Here is a 22,216-nt window from a genome sequence, read left to right as displayed (position 1 = left end):
CCCAGTGAGCGGCCGGAGGAACCCCTCTCCGTTTCTCACCCTCCCTGAAGCACATCCCAGACCCTACGGGGACCCAAACCTCCCCCACCTCCCCTCCGTGACCGCACCCTCCCCGGCCGGTAGGAATTCAGGATTTCCCGAGGCGCTGACCCCATTTTGGCACTGGGGAGCCCAAACCCCTCATTCTCTCCCTGCACACCGCAGGCGTGTGCACGGTGTGTGTGTGTGTGTGTGTGTGTGCGTGCCGGTGCCACGCGTGGGTGCCCGGGGTGCTCCGTGCCGGGGGCGCGGCCCCGTGGGGGCGGCCCCGTGGGCGGTCCGGGGCGGGGCGCCCGCTGCCCCCAGCCCACGCGGGGCCGCGCTCGCCACTCGCCCGGTGGCCACCGGAGCCGGGGCCGGGCGGCGGCACGGAGCGGAGCCCGGTGTGTCCCCCCCCAGCCGCCACGGGAGGCCGGTGAGAGCCGCGGGGCCGGGAGCGGGCAGCGCTGGGGCTGGGGGGAGCTCCGGGCCTCCGCCCCCCGGGACAAAGCCGGGCTGGGAGAGACCCCGCCGGGGCCGGGAGGGGCTCGGGGTGGGGGGGGTGGCGAGACGGAGCCCTCCGGTACGAGCTCCCGGCGGCACCGCAGCGGGAGCCCCGGGGAAGTTTCCGCAGCCCCCCGGGCTCCCGGCGGCGGGGTTTGGCCGGGGAGATGTGCCCGCTGCTCTGGCTGCAGAGACGGAGATCCCGGTCGGAGAAGGGCGCTTGGCAGCGCCAGCCATTCAGCCAGGAATGAGGAGTTTTTTCTGGCTCCCGTCCCTCCTTTCCTCCCTTGGATATTTTTTTTTTTCTTTGCTGGCTCTCATCAGGACACTTGTTAAACTTCGGGCATTGTCAGCGTGGCTAGCTTCCCAATTCTCCCCATGGCATTAAGCATCCCTGCATTTCAACGCTTTCCTTTTTTCCCCAGTCAGGTTGATAAAATTAATAGTGAGCCATTGGGATCATCCCCCCTGGCTCAGCGACCAGCCCAAACCTGATGGCAGTGCCCTGCTCGGTTAAGGATCGGATGCTGCGCGCTAAATCTGAAAGAAGACAAAGCAGGAGTACTGTAATATTTTTAGAGATGATTTTCTTGCAAATATTGTTAATCTTGTGGGCGTTGAGGTGTGTGCAAGAGTGATTTGCTCTCCTTTGGTTAACTTGGAGTCTGTGAAAATCCATGGAAAAAGCTGTCTAAAACAGTCTCTTCTCTGAAAGAGTCTCACTCCTTTTATCTTATTTATGAATCCCATTGATACTGCTCTTCTTGCTGCTTTGTCATGAAACAGTTCCTAATTTATTGGCCTGCCAGTCTGCAGGTACTAATGCCTTATGCGATCGAAGCCTCCCTTCCCAAAGCTGGTGTCTGAGCTCAGCTGATGCTTGCAGGTCAGTGGCTCTTCCCCCGTTCACTTCGTCCCCCTCAAGCTCTTACAGGCTTCCACCCCTTTAACTTGGGAGTCAAAGGCCATGCTATTTATACGTCGCCTTTCCAGTGATGGTGGCCAGGGCATCTCTGAGCCCCGAGGCAGGAGCTGTGGCTGAAGGGCAGGGCTGGTTGGAGCAGTGTGCGGGTGTAAAGTTGTCTGGAGCTGCGGGAGCACTGAGGGATCGAGCTGGTAAATTTTGCTACGCTGTTGGGATCGGGGTGTGAAAGCGTGTGTTTGCTCCGAGAGACCCTTGGAGAAGGGTTCCCAGTTAGCTTTGCCTTTGTGGTGACCTGAAATTGGTTATGTGGGGAAGATCTCTGTAGAGCGACATAGGGGACTTGTGTGCTGGGTCACCTGTAGCAGATGGCTGCAGTTTTCCTCCTCTAGTTGCACTTTCTGATCTTCTCTTCCCTAATCCCCTTTGCTTTGTGGGAGTCGTTGTCTGAAGTATCTCCAAAGTTGTTAGCTCCAGATAGCTACCGGCTGAGTGCAATCAGATCTGGCTGTGCGGGGAGGGAGGGCACAGGAATGCAGGAATGTCTTGGTCCTGGGGCATTTCCTCCTGGGGAAGGAAGATGGGAAGGCATCCTTGTGTGTAAGTAATCCAAGAGCAAAGCTCTTCTCCCCTTGCAAACAATGAATCATTTCAGCGAGCTGACACTGTTATTTGTGGCTCCTGGCAAACCAGATAAGAGCTTTTCTGCCAGGCACTTGCTCAAATCAGTGCCAGCCCCAGACTTGCTGCCTGCCTTTCTCCGTTGCGGTGGGTGGGAGAGATGCCTTTGTGTACGGCTGCAGTGATCACAGTGGTGTTTCTGGGAGAAGGAAGGCTGCTGCTGGTCCCTTTGGCTACACAATCACCGAGTCTGGCGCCTGTATCTCCAAACCTCTTTACTACCCAGAGGGATCGTGCCACTTTGGAAAATACATATTTTTTTCCTGCTCAGCTGGGATGCAAACAGCTATTCCGAGACCTCTCTCCTTTACCCTCGATACAAGCCTCGCACGAGGCTGGTTCTACATGCTTGTTAAACAGGGAATGAAATCACATAGGAATGCTGCTTGTTTGATGTCTTCTCTATTACAGAGTTATGCTTAGAAGTTGGGGCTTTTAATGTGATTGTGTGGGCTTTAGCTGAGCTGTGAAAAAAAAGCCTTGTAAACAACGAGCCTTTGTGATGAAGGCAGAATGAGTGTAATTATCACCTGTCCTATTAAAAATCTTCCATTTTTTTTTTTGTGGATAACAAAACTAATCGGACAGTTTGTGCTTTTCCAGGTAACCAGGTGATCTTTAAAAGCAGCTCTGGAAAAAGCCAATGCAAGATGAACAGCAGAGAACAGTGCAGGCGACACGGGAGGCTCTCGGGCTGAGCCGCAAGGATTTGAAGATGTCTGCGTGCAGTGACTTTGTGGAACACGTTTGGAAGCCCGGCTCCTGCAAAAACTGCTTCAGCCCCAAGAGTTCCCATCGACTGCAGACACCCCCAGACGTGGGAGCTTGTGGTGTGCTCCCGAATGGAGTTAGGACCAAGGCTGAGAGCCCAGCGTTGGAAGACGAAGGCGTAAATACCCCTGTCTCAAAGCCAACGATTGCTGTGAAACCAACTATGATAAACTCAGATGTTTCTGACACGTGGGCGGATGTGAATATGAATGCAGATCTGTCACAGGTAATGATTAATCCAGTCAAAGCATGATTTCCCGTTACTTACCTCCTCTCAGGAGCTCTTGGAATATCTGTTAAAACGGTTTCCTTCCCATTGTTTCTCCTCCTGTTCTTGACTCAGGTTTTTAAGCCTATCTTGGTTTCCCAACGTATTTTTGGCTAAAGCTGAATGAAACGTTCCTTGCAAGGCATGTGCAAAGGAGCTTAAATGTGTTGTTTGCTTAGGAACTTGTGGATTTTAAATGGTGACATAAGGTTATGGGAAGAGATAATGGAAAGAAGTCCTGCCTGGCAGGCACTGGTGCTTTGGATGGTGGCAGAGGTGCAAGCTCTGCCCCTACCCGCTCAGCTCTCCAGCTGGCTGATACTGCACTGCCCCAGCCACGCAGAGCGATGTACGAGCTGCTGTCACCTTGCCAGGGGTTCGTTGTACTTCCCTCTCCCACCCTCGCTCCACGAGAGAGGCAGACCGAACTGTAACAGGGCTCACTGGGTCTCATCTTTGCCTCCCGTTGCTCTCCCTTGCTCCTCTCCCAGGGATACAGACCAGGTGAGCGCAGGCTCCCGTTACTGGTGTGGTTTGGTCTGCACACGTGGATCTTGCCCCAGGCTGAATTTTGTGCTGTGGGAGTGGGGTTTGCAACATCCCAGCCCTGTGGGCTGCAGCTAGGTGCCACCCTGCGGGCAGACGGTGCCTCTGCTTCTGCCTTGGCAAAAAGGGGGCGTGAGGACTGTCCCTGCTGCCCCAGGATCTCCTCCTGCTCTCAGGCAGTAGAACCGTGGTCTCCTAGAAAGCACAGATTTACCACCTTGTGAATATCTACCAATGCCTGGCTCGTCAGGAAAAGAGGGGCTGCTGTAGTACCTGTCTACCCATCACAAGGCTGCGCTTTCAATTTACTGTGTATTTTTCTGTCAGGTTTCCACGCTGCAAAACTAAGTCTATGAGAGCTGAGTTAAGGCTGCCAGTCTTTTGAGGTGGAAGGACAACTGAGCAAAAATCGCTCCCTTCCGGGAAGCGATACTGCTGTCGTGGGATAACCTGTGATAGTCCTTGTCAATGCTTTGGAGTCTGCCACTCTGGAGCAGCAGCGTGCAGTGAAACAAAAATAGCAGAGGGAAGCACAAAGATTCCTTCCCTCTCTGAATCAGTAATTGCACGGTGACTCACAGACAGGATGACAGGTTGGACGTGTTTCTGGCAGGGAACCCATGCAAAGAGAAAGGGGAATGCCTCATTTCACTGCATTGCCATTGTTGGTAATGTACGGGCTGCGAATGGTCCAGGAAGAAGAAGGAGTAGAAAAGGCTTATTGGCGGGGTGAGCACAGAGCAGAAAAAAGCTGCAAATGCCAGAGGATTTTCCTGTGGATCTGTTTATCTTTTTTGCTTTCTCTTTCATTTTGCACGTGCTGACGGTGTGCTCATTTCTTCGGCCACTGCAGGTCAGCTGGGGGATGGTTTCCGGCAAGCACCTTCTGCTGAAGTCAGGCGATGCGCAGCGGCTTTGTCGGGACAATTTTGGCAACGGCGGCGTGAGGAAGCCCTTCCTGCACGGCCCGCCGAGCGAATGCCTGTCCTGCTGCTCTCCCAGCTACTCCATGGTGGGCCTGCGCAGCCTGGAGGGTCGCGTGGAGAGGAACGTCTCCATCCACAGCGTGGTGCTCGTGGGGGAGGTGGGCAAGCAGGAGAGCAGAGCCAAAGATAAGCTGGCCCTGCTGCATCAGCCCCTCTGCCCTAACCCGCCCGCCCTGGGGGACAGAGGCATCGCCAGCTCTGCCAGAAACCCTTCGTCCCAAGGGAGAGAAGGAGCAGCGCTTCCCTCAGAGAGCGGCTGTGGTCGTAACTCTTCCAGCTTTGAGGGTGAAGGGGGTGAGTACTGCTCGATCACGGACTGCCGCAGGGAGAGCCCCGTCTCGCGCTGCGCCGAGGGGAAGGGGGCCTGGTGCGAGAAGGAGGGCCCGGCGCCCCGCGGCTGGAGGCAGCGGGATGCTCCCGAGGTGGCCAGGCCGAGCGGCAGGGCGGTGAAGTTCAGCGAGGAGGAGCGCAGAGCTGCCAGCGTGGCTTTCTGCGTCGCGAAAGAGCAGGGAGATCCCTCTGCTCCGTCTTCGGAGAGGAAAAAGTCGTCTCTCCGTGCCGAGGCGGCCGCTGCCTGCGCTTTGTGCCAGGATAAGGAGGACTCCCCTCGCTGTGGGGACCCGGATGTCACCGGAGGCACGAGCAGTCCCCAGCAGGCGTTGGTGGAGCCGCAGTGCTCCCGGCTTGCCGAGCCGGCCCGCGGCGACCCAATCTACGCTGAGAGCACCAAGAGGAAGAAAGCCCAGCTGAAGGGCCTCAGCGGACCAGCTAATGTGGAGAAGCCGGCCCACAGCCCTGGCACGGAGCAGGCTGACGGCACGTGGAGGGATGGTGGCTGGGCGTGGGGCTCTGAGAAGGAGTACCAGGACCCCGCCACCCAGGTGGCAGCCAAGATAACCGTCATGACCGCGCACACGGAGGACGACCACAAGACCATCTTCCTCAGCAGCCCTGACTCCGCTGTGGGAGTTCAGTGGCCCTGCATCAGCTCTGCTTCCCACCCTGATTTTGGGACCTCGCCGCCCACCGTTGAGCCTGGAGAGGTGTTTCAAGCGTCTGGAAGTGAAAACGGACTGAGACTTCACTTCGCAGCTCCTACCAAGAACTCGGTTACAGAGGGCCCGGCCATCCCTCCCAAGATGTCCAAAAACAGCCAGCAGGGCAGCGAGGGGAGTTGCGTGCTCCCAGCCAGCTCCCCTGTGGCGAGGCTCGGTGACAGCAATAACCACGACGGAGCTGGTGCCCAGCTGCTGCCGAGGAGCTGTGCAGACACAGGTGTCTTTGGGGTGTCCCCTTCTCTGTGCACTCACGTTAACGGAGCCTCCGTGGAGGAGTCCGGCAGAGGCCTGGCAGGCTTGTCCTACGACAGGAGGCAGAAGCACTACACCCCAGCGTGGGCCAAGCAGTGCCGGATAGAGGAGGAGGAGGAGGAAGAGGAGGAGGAGCAGGCGCTGTCAACCCACCCGTGGGCAGTGGGAGCTGAGATTGGAAGAGCCGATGCCGACCCTGTGGATGACTGCCTGATGATGGAGAGCCAGACTGGGATCAGCAAGTCGTTGTCCTTTGACTTCCCTAAGGACAAGAGCAATGGCACGGAGTTTGCACCACCACCGCCGCCGCCAAAGAAGCAGTCCAGGTATTCAGCCTTGTGAGCGTGTGCATGACTCTGTTAAGCATTTGCAATCGTGATGTGTTTGCTGCAGGGGTTGACTGGCCAGAGGCACTTCTTGTTCTCTTTTTTCCCTTTTCAAGGTGGGCTTTTGGGGGTATTGGAGGTGAAAAACTGTCAGACTTTTGCAAGTCCTGGCCCTTCAGGGCTGTAAATTGCTGCTCTGGGTCACAGTATTGGAGTGAGAGCAGGGTCAGTATTTCCCAGTTAGCTTGGTATTTCCCAGGTCAGCTTGGTTCTTTCTCAGCACAGAACCTTGTTATCGAATGGGATCAAAAACAACGGGTTACAAGGTCCTTTGATATGTGGAACTGGGCAGCTTCCTCTCTTGGTGCTCGTAGCACGGGCCTCTGAAATCCCAATTTTCAGTTTGCCCCTAACATCTTTTTGCTTTAAAGGCCAACGCTTGAAGCTGTAGTTTCCCAGGGAGGGCTCCTTGCCTGCAAGCAAGTAACGGGAGCTTGTCTAACATGTGCTTGCTTCAGGCAGCCTTTCCCTTGCTGCAGCTCTCCTGGGACTCAGGTTTGCAGGCAGGGTGACAGCAGGCCCTACAGAACAAATGCAGGACTGCTGTCCATCTGGAAACGAAGAAGCTCTGCTAAACAATTAATAAAATAGGTTTCCAATAATTTATGTGTATTCAGTGACTGCAGTTGGGTGTGTATCAAAAAGAAAAAAAAAAAAACACAACCAAAAAATGCCCAAAGAAATGAAAGAAATTGATTTCCCTTCCATGCAGCTAATGGATTAGGCTGTCTGATCACAGCGGGGAGGGACACTTCGCGTTCTGCAGGTGTCCTGCGTTTGCTTTGTTGCAGACTTCGGTTTTGTTACCTGGAACTGTTCATTGCATGGCAGATTTGACTTCAGCTCTTTGATCTAGAAGTTGAGAGAAGGGATGGGTGTCTGGAGAAGTTGCTCTTGGGGTCCGTGGTCAGGCTTGTGCATTGTCATCAGCGCTCACCGGTCTGAGATGGTGTTTGGGTTGGTGCATCCTTAATTAATTAATTAATTTAAGCACTGCTTTATTCTTACACCAAAATTTCAACTTTTTAGGGCTGGCTAATGCAGGGAACTTTACCTCGTTTTAAAATTCCTTTAAACAAAATACTTTAAAGCGTTTTAAATTGACCGAATGATGAACAAATCAGTTTTCTCAAGGGAAGGAAGCAGATGAAAAAGAGGCTTTAGTCCTTAGTGCTGGGCTTTCTGCTGCGATGCCACGTGATTCCTGCTGAAGTCAGAGCAAAGAAAGAGTCCACAGGCGAGCACACAGACGAGCTTTATTGCCTTTACAATCAGAGACAACACTGAGATGTGCTTTAGTCCTGACCCTGCAAACTTGATTTCGTGGCTGCTGCTGCTTGGTGTCTTGTATCAGCACGTGGCTCGGGGTCGTGTTTGCCACGTGTGAGGTGTTGTGTTGTGGGGGCTCAGCAGAGCTGTTAAGGAGTAATTGTTTAGGAAATGTGCAGTCACCTGCTGAAAGTCTGGAGCTGTAACAGTGCCAGGTGGCTGAGGTAGGTGCTGGCATCGCTCTTACCCTCCGTGGCTGCAGGCGAAGCTTCGTGCTGCGTGTAGTTGCCTCCTCAGCACCTTGATGCCTGCAGCTGGGCCTCGGGGTGCCTTGCTCAGAGCACAGCCCTTCCTCTGGGAGCAACTCGATCAGACGGCGGGTTTCACAAGCTGCTCGCTTTGTTTGTTTGCTTGGAGGGTGCTCGTGTTTTCTTCTGAGCGTGTTCACACAGGAACCGGGGTGTTGTTACCTGTACGTGGCAGCGGGAGGGATGGCTACGTGCACAACTGCTTGAAACCACCACAGCAGGGTTGTGTTACCCTGGGCAGTCATCGCTGGCAGCTTCGTCTACTGGTGTGACCTGCCTGGTGCTAGGGGAACATCTCTGGTGTTCCTGGGCTGCAGCCGCGTGCCTGGAGAAGGGCAGAGATCCTCCACGCAGAGGCGACTCTGAGACACGTTCATCCTCCCATAGGCCTGGGCATTGTTCATACTGGAACATGTGCTTGTCCACGCTGGAAGAACTGCTGATTAATTACTGTTACACTGATGTAGTCCCTTACAGGGACAGAGAGCATCAGCACAAGGTGTTTGCTGGTGGGACAGCTGCAAAGGCCCCTTTGGATGGGTATAGATGGGGCCAGGGTGGTGGATGTAAGTCTTGGGGCATTGGGGCTGAGCATGTCCAGGCTCCGTTCAGCTGCAAGAAAGATGTGCGACCATCCTTTTCCCTTTAGATCTCGAGCCGCAGCAATGCATGTGGTTTCATGCTGGAAAATGAAGCCCGCCCGTTTGCATTTCCTAACTAAACTTAACTGCTTATTTAAAAAACAAATGCACATTTACATTCAAATTAGTTTCACAGCAGAGAGAGAAGTGAATATGTAGCATGTTAAAATTCTTTTTTTTTTTTTTTTTGTTGGTCATCCTTGCTCTAACAATTAGAAGGGAAAAAAAAATTACAGGGTAAATTCCTGCCAGGCACTGAGGAAGCTCTGGTTTTGCTGTAAGCTGTCTCCTAGAATGGCTGAAGGAGTGCTTTTGGAGAGTTTTAAAAGTGGGCATCCAAAAAGGCAAATAATAGATTTGTACCTGTTTCATCTCTCTGTTTCTTTGTATGCTTCTTTTTCCTGCTTGTGTGAAAGATTACAGATATTTAAGGCTTTTTTGGTCTGAAATGGGATAGAAAATGAGTCAAATTACAAGAGGAAAGAGACTGGAAAAGGAAAATGGTGACTGGTCTCCCTCCAAAAGCTGGGAGGGTAGTTGGATATGGAAAGGGCTAACCAGGGAATCTAGGATCCCCAGGACTTATATGTATAATGATGATTTAGATGTTCTTTGGTGAGAAATAGTCCAGCACAGCCTTCAGTTATTTGGCGCAAAAATGGAATCCTTGCTGAAATTTATGCCTTTATTATGCGGAGGGTGAGGTTAAATGATCCTAAGGTTTCTTCCAGCATGTCATCCTTAACTGTTTATGGATATTATGTGCCTCTAAAGCAAAGGAAACGGTGCTGCTATTTTGCAGTAGCTCTTGAGCTGGTTTTGTCACAATTAACGCCACCTTCAAAAGGCAGTGCTGTAGGTGTCTTTCTAGTACCATTCCTGAGGCACCTGTTCTGTTTTGGATCTTGGTGTGGGTGTGTGCTCTGGTGAACAGAAGCAAACTAGCTATGTGGTGCTACTGTGGCAGTACAAAATGCAATTGGAAGTCATACAGGTCCCAAAATTTGACCCTTTTCTCTGTGGTCTCTATGACTGTGAATGACAGTAGGGAGTTGCTTTGAACAAGCCAGACTTATTATTATTAAAAAAAAAATAATCACAAACTCTAGAGTCTATTTTAAAAAGTACATGAAGCAAAGAAGAGATAGTGTGACTCAAGCAGGAGAGAGTATCCCACTCCAGGACAGGGAGCTAATGGGCCTTTTGGATTCTCCCTGAGTGTTTTTTGTCTGAAACTAATCAGGAATTTCTCGTGTTGCTTCTGCCAGTGGATCACTTTTGAAGGTTGTGACTTATCGGACAAGTCTTTTGGGAGAGACTGTCTCCCATTTTAGAAGAAACAATCTCTTTTCTTTGTGTTTCCTATCTTGCCATGTAAAAAGTACGGGGTTGGAAATCAGTTTTCTTGTCGTCTTCACCATATTGGAGCATTCAGTGATTTCACTGTTGACTCAGCTATCATTAATTCTGCTCTCCATGTGAATTTACTCCGGCATCCAGGGGAAGATCACAGAATCATAGAACGGCTCGGGTTGGAAGGGACCTCATAGACCATCCAGTTCCAACCCCGCTGCCATGGGCAGGGATGCCACCCACTAGATCAGGTTGCTCAGGGCCTCATCCAACCTGGCCTTGAAAACCTCCAGGGATGGGGCATCCACAAGCTCTCTGGGCAACCTGTGCCAGTTTTAAAGAATCTGTCTCCTGATAAGTCAAAAAAAAAAAAAATACACTGTAGAAAGTATGGGTTGAGTCACCCCCAAGAGTATAAATTATATGAACGTGCCATCAAGTTTTTATTTTCTCTGGGCTTTTTACCTTTAGTGTAAAAGGGATAGGAAGATCTTTAATAGCTACACAGATTAAAGCATTCAGATGACCTGACCACAAAAAGGTTTTAGGTGGGACGCTGGTATTAATGGTGTAGAGGATGCTTAGCTTTTTTTAGATTGCTTGGTTTGCCTAAACCAGAAACAAAGCGATATAAAAACAGCTCCCTGGCACCACAGATCTGCTCTACCACCTTGCTAATGCCCACCTGCAGCAGCGGAGGGAGGAGGAAAATATAATGTTTCATGACAGACAAGCATATGGTACCATGATGCTTCCCCTTGTATAATAATTATGCCCAGGCGCGTGTGGTTGCAATGTAGTCTGGCTTTTCTCTCTGCTGCGCATTAGTTCCAGTGCTTTACTTTGGGAAGGGACGTCCTGTTCGCATTTGCACCGCCGTCCCCTGGAAGTTCCTACTTCTCTATTTTTGAGGGGTTTGATGCTCCTACTCTGCTCCGTTCATGGAAGCATCTGGAAATAATGTGCTCTGCTTTGTGGGTCACTGTACACAGAGAAACCAATTCTTCCCCGGCCAGGTGAGGTTGGTATGGGTTTAACTGTCTTAAGGGAGAAACGAGGACATTGCTATGCTTTCCACCACCACAACACACAAAGAAACACGAAGCGTTACACTGCCCTAGCAGGAGACGCAGCATTGCAAATGATCTGGTGTCCCGTGGCAATGTTACAGATCTCCAAACCATTTTATTTTTTTTAGAAGACCACAATTTTCCACCTTGGTTTGTTTTAGGCAGGACTGTGGGAATCGTTTGGAAAGCCAGTTAGATGGAATTGTTTAGGATGGGGAAAAATGGCGAATAGTGAATTATAGGGGTTGCCTAAATATGCTAGGATGTCATGTTGAGGATGTTGAATAAGCCAAGTGTGTTTAAAGCTGCCAGAATAATTAGGAGAGCTGGAAATCCTGTCTTATTAGATTGAGAGCTGACTCTTTAGTGACCTGCTCTTTATGCACTCACACTCTGTGGAGGCTCTGGTGCTGTTCCTGAAGTTAGCACTTAACATTTAAAGTGCTGAGCACAGACTGAGGAAATGGAGGTGAATTACCCACTGCGAGATCTTTCTGAGGGGAGCGGAGCCCACACGTGTTAGCAGGCAATGGGGGACAATCCCAGTGATCTCTTCAGGTTTAAAATGGGTTTGTGCTCCTTATTTCCAATATCCTTTGATGGAAAGGGCAAGACAGCGAACCTGTACAGCTGTGCATGGCACGAATAAACGCTACAAAAGGAGGATAAGTGAGGATCCCACAGGTTGTTACAGTGGTCAGCTGCTCAGTTCTTGGAGTGGATTTTTTTTGGAAACGGGACAGTTTGGCCACAGCAAGTGTTTTCAGTAATTCTTTGGGAAAGTGATTGATATTTTGTGTGCTGTCTGGGCTTTGAGGAGCTCATAGGAAAAGAAGGAGATTTGAAGCAGAGATATTTCCAGGCGCTATTAGCTGGCCTGGCTGCAACATCTGAAACAAGAGCAGGATGTCGTTTAAGCGGCGAGCAATTTCTATTTTGGTGCGACCTATTCAGGAACTGCATTTTACATAAGTCAGAGCGGTGCAGGGAGGAAATGGTGCTCTCTGAACGTATGACTTCACGGCAGCGTCGGGCTCGGCAAATACAGCAGCCAGGATGGTGCTGGCAGACGCCGTGTTGTGCCCAGGTTGCTTGGAGGAATAGGTGGGGCTGCGCGGGGTGGACCTTGGACCCTGCCGAGCAAAGTCCCATCTCTGCCCGAGTGCGGGAATGGTAAGGCAGCTCCGTGGATCTGTGTTTAAGTGATGGGGAGGAAACAGAAATGCACCAACTTTTTCGTGTGTGTGTGTGTGTTTGTGTGTGTCTGGAGAAGGGGAGGAATGTGTCAGGAAACCTCTCACCTGTGCAAATCGAGACCGGCTCTGTCCTAAGATCTCTCTTTTCTTCTGGATTCAAACACTTCCTTGATTCTTACCAAGTCAGCCAGGGCACACGCATGTATGTGCACCCTTTCATTTTTTCTCCCCAGGTTACTAAAAGTTAAGTTTCTGAGCAAGTCGGTTATGGGATAAGGTTATATAGTTTATATGTATGTAAAACCGTATATGTAGTTTTATTTAGTATATGTAGTTTTATTTAAAAAAAAAAAAAAGGATTAGACTCCAGTTGGTTGTTTTCAACAGCATTAATCATAACAGAGCTAAAACAGAGCTAAAAACCTCAGTGTCTCTCACTTGCTCTTTCCTTTTTTAAAAAAAAAACAACACTGTCTTGCGTGGTGCACGTGAAGTTTTGTAAATCATCCTCAGGAGGCTTGCTGTAGTGACCAAGTGCGTGTGGAAAATTCATCACTGGTGCAAGACCAAGGGCAGCGTCCCTGCCGAGCTGTACCTGAGGTGGTTTTCCGACCCTTATTTTGATCAGCCCCCGAGTATTTTTAGAATGAGCCTGCTCAGGCAAATGAGGAAGTCTGGCAGAAGTTTCTTCCGGGCTTCTCATACATGCTGCTCTCCATGTGGTTGTGTGGACACGAGAGTAAGTGCTTTGTCTGGACGCAGGATGAAACGTTTCTTAATCTTAAAATAAAGCGCTCGTGGCATCTGCTGTGCTGGGGGATTTTGGAAGAGGAGGGATTCTGCATGTGTGAGCAGTGTGTCACAAGAAAATAGTTGTGCATGTCTTTTGTTTGTCTTTCTCAGCAGCCGCTCAGCCGTCTGATTAGGAAATGCCGGATACCTTCCAGCGAGATAGCTGGTGGAAGTTATTTTTCTTTTCTTTCTTTATTTTGCAAGTCTTCCACTAACCTTTTTGCATTCTTAATCAACAATGCGTTGAGTTTTATCAGTGGATTGGTGGTTTTATTTAAAAAAGTGGCAAATAACCTCAATGGAGAGTTTGAACTGTACCAAAGCTAGGGGTATTTGTGCTCTGGTGTGCTGCCTGGTTTCGACAGTCCCTGTTGTTTTCCAGGGAGGAAAAAATGAAGAAAATACAGGGAAAACTCATCATCTCAGCAAATAGTCCTGCTTGCCTACAACTGATCGCTTATATTGTGGCTCTGGCAGTATATAAGGGCAGCTTATGGTTTAAGGATTTATTTATTTTAGATGGAAGCTGTGTGGAAAACAGTAGGTCTTACCCTAAAAGCTGCATGGTGGGTCCTGCGTTTGATGTACAATTGTTTTCTGAAGAGGTGCTTCTTTTTTCAGTTGTTACAGTGGTGCACAGTGGAGAAAACAGCTGCTGCTGCTGGACCGTGCTTCTACTCTTGCCTCCACCGTGTAGGAGTTGGGTTCTGGTGCCCAGCATCAACTTTTCCTCCTGTAAAATAGGAGGAGGGATGCTGCTCCCTTGCATTGAGTTTTACTGGAGGCAAACGTCGGTGGGTCCCCGCTTCCTGGTGGCAGTGGCCAAAATGGGATGCAGTCCAAGACCACACGTGTGCTAGAAGTGGGAGGTTCAGACTGGGGCTCGACGCTGCTGGCTCAAGGGTTTTCTCTCTGCTCAAGCACAAGTGGTTTGTCAGGGGAACTGGTGCTTTGCAAGGCCGTGAGCTGCTTGATGTCAGTGGATTACGGTCTCCAAATGCCAGAGAAAGGGAGGAAAAAGAAAGTGTACAATGAAATACTAACACCTGGTAAGACTGCAGTGTTTTTATGAATATGCGGGGACCAAGCTGAGGCTGCTCTCAACTTTAATCTATGTGCACAACTGCATGAGTGGTACCTTTTACTGTCTGTCTCCTGACCCTTCTGTTTCATTGTCTCTAGGCGTGCTCTGAAAATGAACCCAAATAACGCTGAGCTGGAGAGGGCCAGCAATAGCTCCACTGAGAGCCTCAGCCCACCTTTCCGGAGCATCCACGTCAGCTTCACGGCTGGATCCACCGACAGCCTCAGTTCAGACACGCAGACCGGCAGCGATGGCAGTAAGTGACCGACTGGGTGTCGGAGAGGTAGCATCAGACCTGGGGAGGAGATTACCCCATCCTGAGTCCCACTGCTGGGGCAGCATCTGCAGGGCTGGGGTCACAAGGGTCCCATCGCTTAGTCCTCCCAGCAACCCTCCGTCTGTCTACTCTCACCCTTCTGCCTCTTGATGCACTTAAGATGAACATGGCGGAGTCAGACCGTCATGGGTTTTTTTTCCTCTTTCGTTTGGCCAGTGCCAAAATCTGTTTATCCATCTTGTCTGGATAAAGCCTCTATCTGAAAGCAATTGTGCTCATCCTGCTTGTGCTTCCCATGTTGCACAAGGCCACAGGTAAGCTCTCATGGAATATCCGCCACAGATTTGAGGAGTACCAGAAGGAGTCTTGTGCTAAAGGTGATCTCTCCCTCTCCTTGTGTTCTTCCCAGTTGTTTCTTGAAGGGAAAAAAAAAAAATCTGCCTGCACTAGTTTAACTGAGATTAAAAAATACTTACTATGAAGTCACTTTCTTCATAAATGCGTAACTTAGACATGCACTAACGTGTTCGGCAGCTCAGAAAGTATTTCATTTGCAAAAGTAATCTTCGTGTAGTGGAAGTTCTGTCTTTCCAAGAGCAACAATGTGCAGCAATAAAATTAAGAGCCAGAGCTCTGGAAAGTCCATTTTTCCACTGCTAACTTGGAGTCTGAGAGTGAGACTCTGCCAGGAAATTGTACATGGGGAAGAAAAACTCACATATTTTGGATCTTTACTTGCTGGACACCAAAGCAATTTGCTGTCAAAAATGATACGGAACAACAGGAGTTCTCTGCTTCCACTAGCAGACGCAACTGTTTAAGCTCATCTCAAGAAGGCTGAGCTTTAAAATGAATAACCCACATGTGATTTCTTTTTCTGGTGTAAGCAAGCAGCTATGCAGTCAGTCACTGTGTGAAGTGAGCTCAGATTAAATGGCTGTGCTGTCAGATGTGAAAATATGGGGGGGATGGGATAAGCCCCATCCCGTCTTATGCAGAAGAACCCTACGCTGAAGGTGCAGAGCACTGTTAGGAAAGTTGTGAAAAGGTTTTAATTGTTACCCTGTGCTTGGGGCAGAGTCCATCGGAGTGTAAAAAAGAGGTAAGAGCAATTTGGTGTTTGTGGGCTGTGCATGTGGACTGGTTGCCAAAGGTTCTGGTGCTACTGTTTGTTCCCTAAGCCTCCATCAAATAAATTGATCCTCTTGAAATGGGGGTTCAACTGCATGTCCTGGCAGAGGTGCTGGTCTCGGGCTGTGTGCTGAAGAATTTCTCTTGGTTGTGTCTTCTGACAAAGCCCCTTGGACTGGAAGTGGCAAGAGATGCCCTGCTGAATGACTCCTGCCTGCAGGTTTTGCCAGGGTTTCAAGGGAGGGGGATCATGGACCAGGCAGGGTATAATGCAGGTGTTTGACTTTCTGTTAAAGCTTGGGGTGTGCTGATGAGCATCTCTGCTGGGCTCTGCAGCTAACTGTGCAGTCGGAGAGCAGCTGGAACTGGAGAGCAGCTGACAGCTCCAGCGGCTGGGCGAACAAGGCAGGCACCTGGGGAAAGGGCCCAACGGGGTCAGGGAGCTCAGCACCAAACAGCTGGTGGGCAGCTGGGACAAGAGAGGTGTGCTGATCCCCAGCATCTCCTACAGAGCTGTTCCTGAGCGTGTTGTCAGAGATGGGGTGCCAAAACTGCCTTGAATGGAAAGCTCATCTTCCACGGGAGCTGCCAGTGTCTGGGGAGTCTCCGATGTGGTGGACTGCAGCAGGAACATCCACGCCACTTTGGCAGTGGGAGTGACATGAAAATGGGTGTCATCCTACCAAGCTCTGGGGGAAAGGAACTGGGACAGCGTGAGCTGGCATCTGCTCTGGTAGCTGAGATGTAGTGGGCCTGCCCCCACCGTGGTCATCTCAGGCAGCGAGCAGCTACCAGGGATTGCTGTCCCAGTAATTGTCACTTCTTTTAATTGCCGCTTCAGATCCCCACCACTTTTTTCTCTCTGACCTGAAAGTCTTGCTGTCTATTTCAATGTCAAATCACCCTTTTCTGAATTTGCCCTCTTCTGTGGCATGCAGCTGTGTTACCTGTCTCCAGCCTAGGCAGGGTAGGAAGGCAGAGAGGTCTGATGTAAGCTGGGGGACAGCCAGGAGGGAGGCCAGATTTTTTCAGTAGGGTGGAGCTGGCCAAATCCCAGCCCTTACCCGGTGACTCTTACCCAACGTGAGGTGGAGAGACGGGTTCAATATCCTTCTTGGGCAGCTCTGGCCACGCTGAAGTCAGAGATGTGTGCTGCGTGAGTCACTCTTATCACGCTGTGCTGCTCAGGCGCCGGGTGGCAGCTCCCAGGTGAAACAGGCTTTGCTCGAGGGATTGCTGCCAAATGAGTATCCCCCAAGTGCTTCATTCTTACTTACCTCCTCGTGGCTGATGTCACAGCTTAAATATTTGCCCTCTGCCAGCTTTTACTGCCATGTATGCAGTTCGTAGGAAAGCAGTTTCAGGTGGGAGGGAACATTTCTCTAGTTAGCTGTTTGCAGCGTGCTTTGCAAAGTGTAGCTCTGCCTCCACGAATGGATAAGTCAAATCCTGTTGTGTCTTGCTGTCTCCTAGGGCACTCGTCTGAGCCGAACCACTCACCCCCCCCAGCTGAGAGCCAAGTGTTTCCCCCGGGCTCTTTCCTTCCTACCTCCAGTGATGATGCTCCCGCCGCTGGCCCCAGCTGCCCACCCCCTCTGCCCCAGAAGAAGACGGTGAGCAGAACGGTGTCCTCCCCAGATGGCTTTTTTGGGGGACAGGCATCTTCCGGCAGAGCAGCCAGCACTGCCAGCCCCAGGTTGAACGTCAGCCACTCTGAGAGCAACGTCTGCCTCCGGGAGGAGCCTCCCTTCACCCACCCAGCCGGCCTGGGGGGTCCTGGCACCTTCTCCTCTTCTGAGTCCTTGGAGAAAGGCTCCAAAGGCAACAGCTACTGGGGCTCGGCTACCAGCAAGAGCACGGGGGCCTGCATCCCCAGCAGAAACCTCCAGTCCCTCTCCTCCTCGCAGCTCAGCGTGTCCAGCCAGGTGTCGTCGGGCTCCAGCCTCCATCTCCACAACCTCCTGAGCAACATTGACAGCAAGGAGGGGGTGTACGCCAAGCTGGGGGCCCTCTACGCCGAGTCCCTGCGACGCCTGGTCGCCAAGTGCGAGGACTGCTTCATGCGGGAGCAGAAGAACGAGCTGCGCTTCAGCGAGAACAACTGGTCGCTCTTCAAGCTGGCGTGCAACAAGCCCTGCTGCGACTCGGGGGATGCCATCTATTACTGTGCCACCTGCTCCAAGGACCCTTCAACCACCTACGCTGTGAAGGTAAGCCTGCGCCCAGAACAAGCCTGGATGTATGGCTCATCTCCACCTCCCAACTCCAAACAGCCGCAGGGTTCGCTTCCCACAGCAGAGCTGGGACTGGTCTACAGCTCAACCAATTTCTCTCTAAAAAAGCTTGGTGCAAATACTGTATTGTGAACTCAGCATAGTTCACCTCTGACAAACCAAACTGCTTAAGAACTGCTCAAAAGACAGCCTTTTTCCCTCTGCCTGCCTTCTAAGGGGAAGGTCTGACCCAGAAACCATGTGAGTGCCTGTATGATGTTGAAACTACAGGCTTTAAGATATTCCAGGTCTCAATTAATGAAAGGCTGACCTAGAGATGGTGTGTAAGGTCAGGTTCTGAAATATATTCCTGTAACTATACAGAATCCACGTTTGAAATGGAAATGTGGGGTGCGATGGTTCAGCTCTCTGAAACCTAGATAAATAAGCTTAGGCAACTTGTTTCATGTGCATCCCATGGATCTGGGGTTCTTGATCCATGTTACTACTTGAATACAGAGACTTTTAACTTCTATTTGGACTTTAACCTAGGAGAAGTTCATTGCTGCTTTCTCTTCATGTTGTTTTCAAAAACTAAAATAATTCCCAAACAAGTGCTGCCAGAGGTGCATTAAGCAAGAAAAAAAAATCTGCTGAATTTTTTACACAATTACAACCCCCAAGGGGATGTTTTAGTTAAGTGATAGCTTTAAAGCCTTAAAAAAGATTTTCTAAAGGAAGTAGTCAACCCAACAGGGGGGGCTTTGAATAACCAGAGTTGAATCAGGGCTTGCCCCAATGCATCTAGTCCAGCAGTCAGAGCAGCAACTTCTTTGGCTTGTTATACCTAAATCCATCGAAATTTTCCTCCAGAAACCTCAGAGCTGGTCAGCTCCTTTTCAATATGTGGTTCCCTGTGGCACACGCAGACCTTTCCTCTTGCCAGCCACATTGGGTGGGGTTCAGTGGCTCAGCCTCTACTGCTGTAGTGGATGGATTTATGGCCAAGGCAGAAACACCACATTTTCAGTCTCTTAACGGAGCTGCTCTTGTGTCCGTGTGTGCTTATTCTGTGTTCTCGGTACTCTACAGAGCACCGTAATAAAGCCCAGACCAGCCCAACAGGGCTGTACTCTGCACCAGCATAAAGTCATGCATGGGTTTATGTACGTGCACTCACACATCTCTTGCAATCTTCCAGTGTGCTACCTTTTTTTCGGTAGATGAAATAGAGAATACTTACAAAATTTTACAGTTGGCTGACTTCTAACTGCACCTCCTGGAGGTGATACAGATTTTCTGACATGCAAGAAATCGCAGACCAGTAGTTAAAATAGATTTGGATAACTCAAGATGGGCAGAGGATCTGACTTGAGCCAAGGGGCCAGCTGAGCAGCCGGAGCCAGGGTTTAGGCTGTGTACAGGCACACAAGGATATGTATAAAATAGTTAGAAAGAGCCAGTTTTACATGAAATGGCTTTAGAGGAATTAAGCCAAGATATGCTCCTCTCCTTGGCTTCTTTCTCTGCTAAAAGGTGCACGACTAAGCCAGCCCCGGGCTCCTACTTGGAGCCTGTTGCATGGAGGATGCCTCTGGTGCAGCCAAAGTCACAAAGAACGGCTGGTTGGGGAAGATCTCCCTGACTCCATTTGGCTGCATTTATTCTTCCAGGGGCTCCTCTTTCCTTGGTACTAAATCTTACACATCTTCCCTATGCGGGGAGTAACAAGCACGTTTGTGCAGCAGAGGGCTGGAAGGCCTCCTCTGCCTTTGGAGACCTTTTGCGTTTTACTGCAGCCCACTGTGTTAATCTGTAGTCTGTCCCACTCTCCAGAGATTATCTTTCCCCTAAATAAGCATGAAGCAGCAGCAGGGTATTTTTGTTTAGAAGAGAAGGGGCACTTCAAACCCCTATTGTCCTATCTCTACACGATCATCTCATCTGAGTGAATTACCTGCAAATGCCTAGATTCAAACCGTTGCTAGCGGAGTACAAAAGCAGCCTGTTTCTCCAGCTCCTCTCTATTATTGCATTTATTTTAGCTTGGAGGCAAAATTGATTTCTTGTCCGATTTTGCACGCACACCATGACTGGCAGTGGCACGCTCCAGGGTTTGAAGCCTTTTATGCTGAGTTTCAGCCTGTTGTTGATTCCTGTGGTTGAGATATAAATACATCGCTAAATAAAAGGGGAAAAAAAAGAAGCGTACAAAAGAAATGCCAGAAGGCCTCACAAGCTAATGGATACTCCTATAATAAACCTGGTTTGGGGTTTGTGTTGTCTTTAATGCAGCCATAATGCTAAAACACAGAACAAAACGAAGACAAAGTCGTGCGAGTTCAAGAAAATCTAGACTGGTTATTTGCTTTTTTTCCCTTGAGTTTGCAGCACTCCCACTTATTTCTAAACCTATTGTTAGCTTCCACTTTCTCTGTAGATTTGTTCCCCCTGTGCTGATGAGTGCAATTTGTGGTTGGTATTCCTCAGCTATTGATCAAGGTTCTGAGAGGGGTTAATGACACGAGGAAAACGGAGTGTTTGAGGATGTGAAAGGAGCTTAGGTCCAGAGAAGGGTTAGGTGGGAGGAAAGCGCTGGAGGTTTCTGTCCAACCATCACTCCAAACAGGGCAACCCTCGTAGCCAAGTCAGGTTGCATGGGTCCTCTTCCAGGCAACCCTTTCCAGGCACAGAGGTGACACATCACCTGCTACAGCCTTTGCTTTTCCCTCTGCAAAATGTCTCCGGGGTTGTAGGGGGGATCTTGCTGACATATGAGACACAAAAGCTGTGTTGCTCCAGTTGGCAATGAAACAAAATCTCCAGAAGTCACCTGTGGGCAGGCTGTCTTCCTCCCTTCTTGCAAATGCTGAGCATTACCTGGCAAAGGAAGCGTGCCTAGAAATGGGTCGCAGAGCTCTGGTTGCTCAGCTTGGGGTGCTGCTGGACAAGAAAGATCCTCAAGCCAGGAGATGGTTTAAAGTACTAAAGGAACTAATATGCACCCTGCTTCTACTAATATCTTAATGTCTTCAAATCCCAGCTTAAGGAACTACCTCTGAGCTTCTAGTCTACGGCCGGTCTCTGTCACTGATGGATAAGACTTTTCTTTGGTCTCTCCTTGCAGATCTGTAAAAGCCAAGAGTCCAAGGTGGCCGCTTCGTACTGCAGCCCCGCGGTGCCAGTCCACTTCAACATACAGCAGGACTGTGGGCACTTTGTGGCCTCCGTCCCCTCCAGCATGCTGCTGGCCTCAGATGTGGAGAAGAGCGTGCCTGGGGATGGTCTCCGTCCCTCCCGCGCTGCCAGCGAGCACGACTGCGTGGTGGTCATCACGCGGGAGGTGCCAAGCCAGACCACTGCTGACTTCGTGAGGGACTCGGTGATGCTGCACCAAGCCAAGCCTGAGCTGTACGAACGTCGTGTTTGCTTCTTGCTCCTCCAGCTCTGCAACGGGCTGGAGCATCTCAAAGAGCATGGTATAATCCATCGTGACCTGTGCCTGGAGAACCTCCTGCTTGTCCCCTGCAAGCCCCCCATGAGCTGTGTGAAAGCCAAAGATGACAAGCACTTGCCCCGCCTGATCATCAGCAACTTTTTGAAAGCCAAACAGAAAACAGGATCTGGAGACTCCAAGCTGAAGAAGAGTCAGGCCAGGCTGGCTCCGGAGATTGTGTCAGCTTCTCAGTACAAGAAGTTCGATGAGTTTCAGACTGGCATCCTCATCTACGAGCTACTGCACCAGCCCAACCCCTTTGAGGAGAAGGTGCACCTCAAGGAGCAGGAGTACAGCCCCGAGGACCTCCCTGCTCTGCCCAGCCTGTCCATCTACTCCCGGGGGCTCCAGCAGCTGGCCCACCTGCTTCTGGAGGCAGATCCCATCAAGCGCGTGCGGATCACCGAGGCAAAGCGGATGCTGCAGTGTCTGCTGTGGGGTCCCCGGAGGGAGCTCACTGAGCAGCCCCTCAGCCACGAGGAAGCCCTCTGCCAGGTGCTTCAGAACTGGGTGGACATGAAGCGCGCCCTGCTGATGATGAAGTTTGCCGAGAGAGCCGTGGACACGGAGCGAAGCGTTGAACTGGAGGACTGGCTGTGCTGCCAGTACTTAGCGTCTGCCGAGCCTGCCTCCCTCTCGCACACGTTGAAACTGCTGCAGCTGCTCTGATGCTGGACGTGTCTCAGGGGCAGCTGTGAAAGGTGCGCAGCCCCGTTATACGGGAGAGGCTGGGAGCTCAGCTGGGAGCGTGTGTTCCTCTCCTGTCGCGTGCTCCGATCCGTGTAAGACGTTTAGTACCTTGAGGACAGTTAAACTGCGAGCAGGCAAAACTGGGAACCTAACCCTCTTTAGGGGGATTTTTTTTTTTGTTTTGGTATGGTAAGTCTGTGGACTAATAAATTCCTGCCCGCGTGTGTGCATGTTTCTAATGAACACGGTGCAGTTGAGTTGATTTCTGAGCCTATGGGACAGTCCTTTGATCTCCACCCCCTAA

At 50.7% G+C, this 22,216-nt stretch overlaps 1 protein-coding gene across 3 annotated transcripts; it reads left to right on the top strand.

The window, feature by feature from the left end:
- The first annotated feature begins 297 nt into the window (after positions 1 to 297).
- On the top strand, positions 298 to 22,155 carry PRAG1 (PEAK1 related, kinase-activating pseudokinase 1). 3 transcript variants are annotated; one of them, XM_080591839.1, is made up of 7 exons: positions 322 to 454; positions 1,332 to 1,408; positions 2,729 to 3,122; positions 4,564 to 6,332; positions 14,204 to 14,361; positions 16,987 to 17,723; positions 20,854 to 22,155. In XM_080591839.1, the coding sequence occupies exons 3-7, from the start codon at positions 2,769 to 2,771 to the stop codon at positions 21,889 to 21,891; spliced, it is 4,056 nt and encodes a 1,351-aa protein (XP_080447965.1). In that variant the 5' UTR covers positions 322 to 454; positions 1,332 to 1,408; positions 2,729 to 2,768; the 3' UTR covers positions 21,892 to 22,155. The 3 variants fall into 3 exon arrangements, with proteins under 3 accessions (XP_080447964.1, XP_080447965.1, XP_080447966.1); XM_080591838.1 differs by lacking the exon at positions 1,332 to 1,408 and having other exon boundaries at positions 298 to 454; XM_080591840.1 differs by lacking the exons at positions 322 to 454; positions 1,332 to 1,408 and adding an exon at positions 1,570 to 2,044.
- The last annotated feature ends 61 nt before the right edge of the window (positions 22,156 to 22,216 follow it).

This window comes from Anser brachyrhynchus, assembly GCF_964034855.1.
Source record: "Anser brachyrhynchus genome assembly, chromosome: 4".
In the NCBI taxonomy this organism is placed as follows: Eukaryota; Metazoa; Chordata; class Aves; order Anseriformes; family Anatidae; genus Anser; species Anser brachyrhynchus.
Note: the sequence above shows the minus strand (reverse complement) of the source record. Positions and strands in the feature narration are given on the sequence as shown.